At 44.5% G+C, this 9,888-nt stretch overlaps 5 protein-coding genes across 5 annotated transcripts; all 5 read right to left on the bottom strand.

Moving 5' to 3' along the window:
• Window positions 1-97: 97 nt before the first annotated feature.
• On the bottom strand, window positions 98-1,849 carry LOC135341920 (tubulin alpha-1A chain). The gene is made up of 3 exons (XM_064538605.1): window positions 1,708-1,849; window positions 1,394-1,616; window positions 98-1,342 (listed from the first exon to the last, which is right to left on the bottom strand). The coding sequence occupies exons 1-3, from the start codon at window positions 1,708-1,710 to the stop codon at window positions 213-215; spliced, it is 1,356 nt and encodes a 451-aa protein (XP_064394675.1). The 5' UTR covers window positions 1,711-1,849; the 3' UTR covers window positions 98-212.
• A 218-nt stretch (window positions 1,850-2,067) lies between these two features.
• LOC135341916 (tubulin alpha-8 chain-like) lies at window positions 2,068-3,958 on the bottom strand. The gene is made up of 3 exons (XM_064538601.1): window positions 3,786-3,958; window positions 3,427-3,664; window positions 2,068-3,310 (listed from the first exon to the last, which is right to left on the bottom strand). The coding sequence occupies exons 1-3, from the start codon at window positions 3,786-3,788 to the stop codon at window positions 2,175-2,177; spliced, it is 1,377 nt and encodes a 458-aa protein (XP_064394671.1). The 5' UTR covers window positions 3,789-3,958; the 3' UTR covers window positions 2,068-2,174.
• A 96-nt stretch (window positions 3,959-4,054) lies between these two features.
• Window positions 4,055-5,905, bottom strand: LOC135341918 (tubulin alpha-1A chain-like). Its single transcript, XM_064538603.1, has 3 exons — window positions 5,766-5,905; window positions 5,407-5,629; window positions 4,055-5,311 (listed from the first exon to the last, which is right to left on the bottom strand). The coding sequence occupies exons 1-3, from the start codon at window positions 5,766-5,768 to the stop codon at window positions 4,179-4,181; spliced, it is 1,359 nt and encodes a 452-aa protein (XP_064394673.1). The 5' UTR covers window positions 5,769-5,905; the 3' UTR covers window positions 4,055-4,178.
• A 114-nt stretch (window positions 5,906-6,019) lies between these two features.
• On the bottom strand, window positions 6,020-7,934 carry LOC135341919 (tubulin alpha-1A chain-like). Its single transcript, XM_064538604.1, has 3 exons — window positions 7,776-7,934; window positions 7,471-7,693; window positions 6,020-7,253 (listed from the first exon to the last, which is right to left on the bottom strand). Exons 1-3 carry the CDS (start codon window positions 7,776-7,778, stop codon window positions 6,121-6,123), a joined length of 1,359 nt encoding a protein of 452 aa, XP_064394674.1. The 5' UTR covers window positions 7,779-7,934; the 3' UTR covers window positions 6,020-6,120.
• A 51-nt stretch (window positions 7,935-7,985) lies between these two features.
• LOC135341917 (tubulin alpha-1A chain-like) lies at window positions 7,986-9,846 on the bottom strand. The gene is made up of 3 exons (XM_064538602.1): window positions 9,688-9,846; window positions 9,321-9,543; window positions 7,986-9,269 (listed from the first exon to the last, which is right to left on the bottom strand). The coding sequence occupies exons 1-3, from the start codon at window positions 9,688-9,690 to the stop codon at window positions 8,137-8,139; spliced, it is 1,359 nt and encodes a 452-aa protein (XP_064394672.1). The 5' UTR covers window positions 9,691-9,846; the 3' UTR covers window positions 7,986-8,136.
• Window positions 9,847-9,888: the final 42 nt, after the last annotated feature.

A 9,888-nucleotide genomic window follows, 5' to 3' on the forward strand; every position in this document is an offset into this window, starting at 1 on the left:
CAGTACCTCTCCATGCTTCAGCTCACTCCACCCATTTACTATCAGTTGCATTTGTGCAGCTTCTGCATGGTTTCCCTCTCATAACACTTTTCTACAATAAATTATATTTACTCTTGTTAATAACAAATACCAAATAACAATGGGAGAGAGGTACATGAACAATAAATAATCATAGCCTAGGTTTGTTCACAGTTTTAGTTCAACGAGACTTCTTAGTATTCATCTCCCTCTTCTTCTCCTTCTGCATCAACAGAATCGATTCCCACCTCTTCGTAATCTTTCTCGAGAGCAGCAAGATCTTCACGAGCTTCTGAGAACTCTCCCTCTTCCATACCCTCTCCAACATACCAGTGGACAAAGGCACGCTTGGCATACATCAGATCGAACTTGTGGTCAAGACGAGCCCAAGCCTCAGCAATAGCAGTAGTGTTGGACAACATGCAAACAGCGCGCTGAACCTTGGCAAGATCTCCACCAGGAACAACAGTGGGAGGCTGGTAGTTGATGCCAACTTTGAATCCAGTTGGACACCAGTCAACAAATTGGATGGTACGCTTGGTCTTGATGGTAGCAATTGCGGCATTCACATCCTTGGGAACAACATCACCACGATACAACATACAGCAGGCCATATATTTGCCATGACGAGGGTCGCACTTAACCATCTGGTTAGCTGGTTCAAAACAAGCATTAGTGATTTCAGCCACACTAAGCTGCTCGTGGTAGGCCTTTTCAGCTGAGATGACAGGAGCATAGGTTGCCAGAGGGAAGTGGATACGAGGGTAGGGCACAAGATTGGTCTGGAACTCAGTGATATCCACATTCAGAGCACCGTCGAAACGGAGAGAGGCAGTGATGGAAGATACAATCTGTCCAATGAGCCTGTTGAGGTTGGTGTAGGTGGGTCTCTCGATATCGAGGTTCCTTCGGCAAACGTCGTAGATAGCCTCGTTGTCAACCATGAAAGCACAGTCGGAATGCTCAAGGGTGGTGTGGGTGGTCAGGATTGAGTTGTACGGCTCAACAACAGCAGTGGAGATCTGAGGGGCAGGGTAGACAGCAAATTCCAGCTTTGACTTCTTTCCATAGTCAACGGAGAGGCGCTCCATGAGCAAAGAAGCAAATCCAGAGCCAGTTCCACCACCAAAGGAGTGGAAGATGAGGAATCCTTGAAGGCCAGTGCATTGGTCAGCAAGTTTGCGGATTCTGTCCAAAACAAGGTCAACAATCTCTTTGCCAATGGTGTAATGTCCACGAGCATAGTTGTTTGCAGCGTCTTCTTTGCCAGTGATAAGCTGTTCCGGGTGAAAGAGTTGACGATATGTCCCAGTGCGAACCTCATCTGTATAAGAGAGTGAAAATTAATTTTAAGCGAACTGTAAAGACATCTTACCGATTACTGTTGGCTCCAAATCCACAAAAACTGCACGGGGAACATGTTTTCCAGCTCCAGTCTCACTGAAGAAGGTATTGAAGGAATCATCACCACCTCCAATGGTCTTATCAGAGGGCATTTGACCGTCTGGTTGGATTCCATGCTCCAAGCAGTAGAGCTCCCAGCATGCATTGCCAATTTGGACTCCAGCTTGTCCAACATGAATTGAGAGACACTCACGCTGTGGAAAATTAATTATACAATTTATATTGCAACAGTTTACTAAACAAAGTAATTATTCTACAGCCTTGTATACAAAGCAGGTTACAAACCATTGTTGTTTGTTCTTTGTTTTGTACTAAAAAGCAGTTTCAAAAGGGTGACGGCAACGAAGTCAACTCTTCTGTATTTTGAATAAAATAGCTATACAGCATTTCCTTTATATAGTGACAAGGTTACCATGGAACTTTTAATTCATTGCAGGTGATTTTTCTCCCTCAGAGCTTCTTGTGAAGTATTGCGCATGTGCTAAGCTAGCTTCGAGACAAAACCGCTCATCAATATGTCATGCTGTCTGGCTCGAGGCTAGATCTAGTGGCAGGTTTCAAAAAAGAATCGTCATGGTGACTCCCAGGGCTCTGTGCGCATGCGCCAAAGGACACGCACAGCATGCAGTAACCAGGGAGTGTGCACATCATAACATTTTAATTAAAAGAAAGTGAATGACATGGGGTGTAGTGGGAGTATAAATAAACAATAAAACAGCATTATTTTAATACTACTGAAATATATGAAGTCTTTAAAACTCTTCCTCTGTCTCGTCTTCTCCTTCAGCAGCAATAGAAGTGTCCATTCCCACCTCTTCGTAATCTTTCTCAAGAGCAGCAAGATCTTCACGAGCCTCTGAGAACTCTCCCTCTTCCATACCCTCTCCAACATACCAGTGGACAAAGGCACGCTTGGCATACATCAGATCAAACTTGTGGTCAAGACGAGCCCACGCCTCGGCAATAGCAGTGTTATTTGACATCATGCAAACAGAGCGTTGAACTTTGGCAAGATCTCCACCAGGAACAGCAGTGGGAGGCTGGTGGTTTATACCAATCTTGAAACCTGTGGGACACCAATCAACAAATTGTATGGTACGCTTTGTCTTGATGGCAGCAATAGCTGAGTTTGCATCCTTGGGGGTAACATCTCCTCTGTATAGTAAACAGCAGGCCATGTACTTCCCCTGACGAGGGTCACATTTTACCATTTGATTGACTGGTTCAAAGCAAGCGTTAGTGAGTTCGGAAACGCTGAGTTTCTCATTGTGGGCCTTCTCTGGAGAGATAATCGGAGCATACGTCACCAACGGGAAGTGGATTCGAGGATATGGTACCAAATTGGTCAAAAAATCAGCAAGATCAACATTGAGAACCCCCCCAAATCGTAGAGAGGCAGTCACAGAAGAAACGACCTGGCTTACAAGTCGATTGAGATTTGAATAACTAGGGCGCTCAATGTCAAGGCTTTTCTTACAGATGGCATAGATTGCCTCATTGTCAATCACAAACGCACAGTCAGAATGGTCCAAATCAAAATGAGTTGCAAGCACAGAGTTGTATGGCTCAACAACTGCCGTACTAATGTTGGGAGATGGGTAGACTACAAATTCAAGTTTGCATTTTTTACCATAATCAACTGAAAGCCGTTCCATCAATAGAGAAGCAAATCCAGAGCCAGTGCCACCACCCAGAGAATGGAAGAGAAGAAATCCTTGGAGGCCTGTACATTGATCAACGACTTTTCGAAGTGCATCAGACACCTTGTCAATAACCTGCTTTCCAACGCTGTAGTGACCACGAGCAAAGTTATTTGCAGCATCTTCCTTGTGTGTAATCATGTGGTCAGGATGAAATAGTGATCGGTATCGTCCAGTTTTGATCTCATCTGTATAGTGTATAGATATATAGTATTGTAAATTAGCTAATATAATTATAATTATATTGACATTTTTCATTACGATCACAATGTGGCACTCGGAAATTTGTATATAGCCGACTTACCAATCACTGTTGGTTCCAGATCAACAAATATTGCTCGTGGGACATACTTCTCAGATCCAGTATCACTGAAGAAAGTGTCAAAGGACTCAGTGTCGAAGGATCCATCGGTACTGGGCACTTTCGAATCAGACACAACACTACCATCGGGTTCAATTCCATGTTCTAGGCAGAACAGTTCCCAACAGGAGTTACCGATTTGACACCCGGCTTGTCCAATGTGAATAGAAACACACTCACGCTGTTAAGGAAAATCAATGTGAAGTTGACACAATTCATTTGGCTAGTTTCTAAACTAGCAGCTGCAGTGCAAACCTGATAAAGAAATTATTCACAAATTACAAATTACACCCATAACTCACCATCTTTTTGAGTTGCTGATTTTATCCAGAAAAGTTTCAGTAGCAAAAGTATATGTTCAGCTCAGCAGTGATGCAGCAACGGACAACCACTTACAAGCTATCTGCAAGATATCGTACTTGGGACATGCGCATCTTTATAGCGGATCTTTGAAGGCGACTCAGCATTCTATTACATCACTACACAGGAGTATTTATAGACACAATTTAAAAAATGCAAATTTTTTGTGGGCAGGGCTGCAACGGAATGCGCAGGCGCAGTAGAACATAAATTCTGTACACACTGATGAGTCATGTAAGAAACAATTAATGAACAGCAAGCTAGCTAGCTACCTCTATCTATACACAATACATTTTTTTCTTTCTTTCTCAGGTTCACTTGTCTTTGTAGAGTTCTTAATACTCGTCTTCACCTTCGCCTTCTCCTTCACCTTCAATGGTATCCATTCCCACCTCTTCGTAATCTTTCTCGAGAGCAGCAAGATCTTCACGAGCCTCTGAGAACTCTCCTTCTTCCATTCCCTCTCCAACATACCAGTGGACAAAGGCACGCTTAGCATACATCAGATCGAACTTGTGGTCAAGACGAGCCCATGCCTCGGCAATAGCAGTAGTGTTGGACAACATGCAAAGAGCACGCTGAACCTTGGCAAGATCTCCACCAGGAACAACAGTGGGAGGCTGGTAGTTGATGCCAACCTTGAATCCAGTTGGACACCAATCAACAAATTGGATGGTACGCTTGGTCTTAATGGTAGCAATAGCAGCATTCACATCCTTGGGAACAACATCACCACGATACAACATACAGCAGGCCATATATTTGCCATGACGAGGGTCACACTTAACCATCTGGTTAGCTGGTTCGAAACAGGCATTAGTGATTTCAGGCACACTAAGCTGCTCGTGGTAAGCCTTTTCAGCTGAGATGACAGGAGCATAGGTTGCCAGAGGGAAGTGGATACGAGGGTAGGGCACAAGATTGGTCTGGAACTCAGTGAGATCGACATTCAAGGCACCATCAAATCGGAGAGAGGCAGTGATGGAAGATACAATCTGTCCAATGAGCCTGTTGAGATTGGTGTAGGTGGGTCGCTCGATATCGAGGTTTCTTCGGCAGATATCGTAGATAGCCTCGTTATCAACCATGAAAGCACAGTCGGAATGCTCAAGGGTGGTGTGGGTGGTCAGGATTGAGTTGTACGGCTCAACAACAGCAGTGGAGATCTGAGGGGCAGGGTAGACAGCAAATTCAAGCTTAGACTTCTTTCCATAGTCAACGGAGAGACGCTCCATGAGCAAAGAAGCAAATCCAGAGCCAGTTCCACCACCAAAGGAGTGGAAGATGAGGAATCCTTGAAGGCCGGTGCATTGGTCAGCAAGTTTGCGGAGCCTGTCCAGAACAAGGTCGATGATCTCTTTTCCCACAGTGTAATGGCCACGAGCATAGTTGTTAGCTGCATCCTCTTTGTTGGTGATAAGCTGTTCAGGATGGAACAGTTGGCGATAGGTCCCAGTTCGCACCTCATCTGCGAAATAGATCATTCTTGTAATTTGCAATGCTTATTAATAGAAGGAATTATACAAAACTATTATATAGTACTCAATAATTATACACTCTCACCAATTACTGTTGGCTCCAAATCACAGAACACAGCTCGGGGAACATGTTTTCCAGCTCCAGTCTCACTGAAGAAGGTATTGAAGGAATCATCACCACCTCCAATGGTCTTATCAGAGGGCATTTGGCCGTCTGGTTGGATTCCATGCTCCAAGCAGTAGAGCTCCCAGCATGCATTGCCAATTTGGACTCCAGCTTGTCCAACATGAATTGAGACACACTCACGCTGCAAGAAAAAAGGGGCGGATCTGAGTACATCTATCTAGCTCTGGACTCTACTAACTTTCTTGTAGAAGTCATGCATGTAGTCTAGAATAAAATTATAAATGCTAAAAAAATGTAGATCTAGTACCAAAATTTACCATTTTGACTAGTGATTATTACTCTGAGAGAGGACACTTATAATGTATGTCTTCTTGCAAGCAAAAATAATGTTTGCAAAAGTAATTGTAACACCTTTTATTTGCTTGTGTGTTTCTAAGGGGAGCCATGGCAATAAGAATTCTCTCACCAATCAACGCATTATAAAGGCGTGATGTCACATTGCAGCAATTAACAGCGTGTTCCGGCGCAATGTCGACATATGAATATCCTTTACTCTGCATGGGGGCGAAACTGCACAAACACCAACTATAATTAAATTTTTGCGCTTTGTACACAAGTCAAAAAATTAATATACTGCATAAAATGTCCTTCAGTTTGAGTAGCTACCATGTCTTAATACTCGTCTTCTCCTTCGCCTTCTCCTTCACCTTCGACGGTATCCATTCCCACCTCTTCGTAATCCTTCTCGAGAGCAGCAAGATCTTCACGAGCCTCTGAGAACTCTCCTTCTTCCATACCCTCTCCAACATACCAGTGGACAAAGGCACGCTTTGCATACATCAGATCGAACTTGTGGTCAAGACGAGCCCATGCCTCGGCAATAGCAGTAGTGTTGGACAACATGCAAAGAGCGCGCTGAACCTTGGCAAGATCTCCACCAGGAACAACAGTGGGAGGCTGGTAGTTGATGCCAACCTTGAATCCAGTTGGACACCAGTCAACAAATTGGATGGTACGCTTGGTCTTGATGGTAGCAATTGCGGCATTCACATCCTTGGGAACAACATCACCACGATACAACATACAGCAGGCCATATATTTGCCATGACGAGGGTCACACTTAACCATCTGGTTAGCTGGTTCGAAACAGGCATTAGTGATTTCAGACACGCTAAGCTGCTCGTGGTAGGCCTTTTCAGCTGAGATGACAGGAGCATAGGTTGCCAGAGGGAAGTGGATACGAGGGTAGGGCACAAGATTGGTCTGGAACTCAGTGAGATCGACATTCAAGGCACCATCGAAACGAAGAGAGGCAGTGATGGAAGATACAATCTGTCCCATAAGACGATTAAGGTTGGTGTAGGTGGGTCGCTCGATATCGAGGTTTCTTCGGCAGATATCGTAGATAGCCTCGTTATCAACCATGAAAGCACAGTCGGAATGCTCAAGAGTGGTGTGAGTGGTCAGGATTGAGTTGTATGGCTCAACAACAGCAGTGGAGATCTGAGGGGCAGGGTAGACAGCAAATTCAAGCTTAGATTTCTTTCCATAGTCAACGGAGAGACGCTCCATGAGCAAAGAAGCAAATCCAGAGCCAGTGCCACCACCAAAGGAGTGGAAGATGAGGAATCCTTGAAGGCCGGTGCATTGGTCAGCAAGTTTGCGGAGCCTGTCCAGAACAAGGTCGATAATCTCTTTTCCCACAGTGTAATGGCCACGAGCATAGTTGTTAGCTGCATCCTCTTTGTTGGTGATAAGCTGTTCAGGATGGAACAGTTGACGATACGTCCCAGTTCGCACCTCATCTGTAAAATACGTTAGCTCATTTGCAATTGGTTTTATGCACCATTATAATTATGATTAAGTAACCGTCTACATGTAGCTATAATTTTTATATACGTACACTCACCAACAAATTACTACTGTTGGCTCCAAATCACAAAATACAGCCCTTGGAATATGCTTCCAGCCAGTCTCACTGAAGAATTATTTAAGCAATCTTTTAAAATCAACCATTCTCACCAATTACTGTTGGTTCCAAATCACAGAACACAGCTCGGGGAACATGTTTTCCAGCTCCAGTCTCACTGAAGAAGGTGTTGAAGGAATCATCACCACCTCCAATGGTCTTATCAGAGGGCATTTGGCCGTCTGGTTGGATTCCATGCTCCAAGCAGAATAGCTCCCAGCATGCATTGCCAATTTGGACTCCAGCTTGTCCAACGTGGATAGAGATGCACTCGCGCTGCAAGAAAAAAGGGGCGGATCTGAGTAGCTGCACAACTATCAAGTCACACAATAACAGACAACACTGACACAATGATTACCATTTTGAATCTTCAGGGGTATGGGTTAGCAGCTAGAAAATTGCTCAAAGGATGACACCTGTAATGTATGTCTTCTTGCAAGCAAAATAAAGTGTTGGGGCAGTTACAACACCTTTTTATAGTTTCTGCTAGAGGGAACCATAGCAATTAGAATGTGCTAATTGTGATGTCACATTGCAGCATTTTTCAGTGTATTCATCCACAACATCATCGTATGAATAATCCGTCTTATAAATTAATGGGCGAAACTTCCCAACAAACAAACAAGTTTTACATTCTTAGCACTGTGTATTAGTTATAAATAGCTAAGCTAAAATAAAAAAACTCTGCTATGCATAAAATGTTCTTCAAGAAACTGTTTTTAATACTCGTCTTCACCTTCGCCCTCTCCTTCACCTTCGACAGTATCCATTCCCACCTCTTCGTAATCTTTCTCGAGAGCAGCAAGATCTTCACGAGCCTCTGAGAACTCTCCCTCTTCCATACCCTCTCCAACATACCAGTGGACAAAGGCACGCTTGGCATACATCAGATCGAACTTGTGGTCAAGACGAGCCCAAGCCTCGGCAATAGCAGTAGTGTTGGACAACATGCAAAGAGCGCGCTGAACCTTGGCAAGATCTCCACCAGGAACAACAGTGGGAGGCTGGTAGTTGATGCCAACCTTGAATCCAGTTGGACACCAGTCAACAAATTGGATGGTACGCTTGGTCTTGATGGTAGCAATTGCGGCATTCACATCCTTGGGAACAACATCACCACGATACAACATACAGCAGGCCATATACTTGCCATGACGAGGGTCGCACTTAACCATCTGGTTAGCTGGTTCGAAACAGGCATTAGTGATTTCAGCCACACTAAGCTGCTCGTGGTAGGCCTTTTCAGCTGAGATGACAGGAGCATAGGTTGCCAGAGGGAAGTGGATACGAGGGTAGGGCACAAGATTGGTCTGGAACTCAGTGAGATCGACATTCAAGGCACCATCGAAACGAAGAGAGGCAGTGATGGACGATACAATCTGTCCCATAAGACGATTAAGGTTGGTGTAGGTGGGTCGCTCGATATCGAGGTTTCTTCGGCAGATGTCGTAGATAGCCTCGTTATCAACCATGAAAGCACAGTCGGAATGCTCAAGGGTGGTGTGGGTGGTCAGGATTGAGTTGTACGGCTCAACAACAGCAGTGGAGATCTGAGGGGCAGGGTAGACAGCAAATTCAAGCTTAGACTTCTTTCCATAGTCAACGGAGAGGCGCTCCATGAGCAAAGAAGCAAATCCAGAGCCAGTGCCACCACCAAAGGAGTGGAAGATGAGGAATCCTTGAAGGCCGGTGCATTGGTCAGCAAGTTTGCGGAGCCTGTCCAGAACAAGGTCGATAATCTCTTTTCCCACAGTGTAATGGCCACGAGCATAGTTGTTAGCTGCATCCTCTTTGTTGGTGATAAGCTGTTCAGGATGGAACAGTTGGCGATAGGTCCCAGTTCGCACCTCATCTGCGAAATACATTAATTAGATTGTCAATAGTCAATAAATTGATTTCTCACCAATCACTGTTGGCTCCAAATCACAAAACACAGCTCGGGGAACATGTTTTCCAGCTCCAGTCTCACTGAAGAAGGTATTGAAGGAATCATCACCACCTCCAATGGTCTTATCAGAGGGCATTTGGCCGTCTGGTTGGATTCCATGCTCCAAGCAGTAGAGCTCCCAGCATGCATTGCCAATTTGGACTCCAGCTTGCCCAGCATGAATTGAGATACACTCACGCTGCAAAAGGAAAGAAAGTATAAATAATATGTGTTGATGCAGAAAAAAAGGGGCGGGTCTGGTATCGATCTATGCAAAACCCAATAAATTATTGTGTATTTGCGGCAGCTAGACTAACTAGCTAGCTATGATTGGTGCACTAACCATTTTGAAGATATTTTCAAATGAGAAAATCTAAGCTCTTGAACGACACGGTAATGTGAAGATCCTCCAGTGAGCAAAATGAATGGGGCGAGACGCACCACTGTTTTTGTTGTGTTTTGAGGGGCGTTTATGTCGCTGACCAATCAGATTTCAAGGAAGATTGTTAGTTGCGCATGTGCTGTAAATCGACTAGACACCATT

The sequence above is a fragment of the Halichondria panicea genome, chromosome 9 (genome assembly GCF_963675165.1).
Source record: "Halichondria panicea chromosome 9, odHalPani1.1, whole genome shotgun sequence".
Lineage (NCBI taxonomy): Eukaryota > Metazoa > Porifera > Demospongiae > Suberitida > Halichondriidae > Halichondria > Halichondria panicea.

What these genes read in the sequence shown, in the direction of transcription:
- LOC135341920 (XM_064538605.1), bottom strand. An exon ending in TTTGGAGCCAACAGTAATCG is followed by an intron (nt 1,343 to 1,393) that starts GTAAGATGTCTT and finishes TCTCTTATACAG; the next exon opens with ATGAGGTTCGCACTGGGACA.
- LOC135341916 (XM_064538601.1), bottom strand. An exon ending in TCTGGAACCAACAGTGATTG is followed by an intron (nt 3,311 to 3,426) that starts GTAAGTCGGCTA and finishes TACACTATACAG; the next exon opens with ATGAGATCAAAACTGGACGA.
- LOC135341918 (XM_064538603.1), bottom strand. An exon ending in TTTGGAGCCAACAGTAATTG is followed by an intron (nt 5,312 to 5,406) that starts GTGAGAGTGTAT and finishes TCTATTTCGCAG; the next exon opens with ATGAGGTGCGAACTGGGACC.
- LOC135341919 (XM_064538604.1), bottom strand. An exon ending in TTTGGAACCAACAGTAATTG is followed by an intron (nt 7,254 to 7,470) that starts GTGAGAATGGTT and finishes CGTATTTTACAG; the next exon opens with ATGAGGTGCGAACTGGGACG.
- LOC135341917 (XM_064538602.1), bottom strand. An exon ending in TTTGGAGCCAACAGTGATTG is followed by an intron (nt 9,270 to 9,320) that starts GTGAGAAATCAA and finishes TGTATTTCGCAG; the next exon opens with ATGAGGTGCGAACTGGGACC.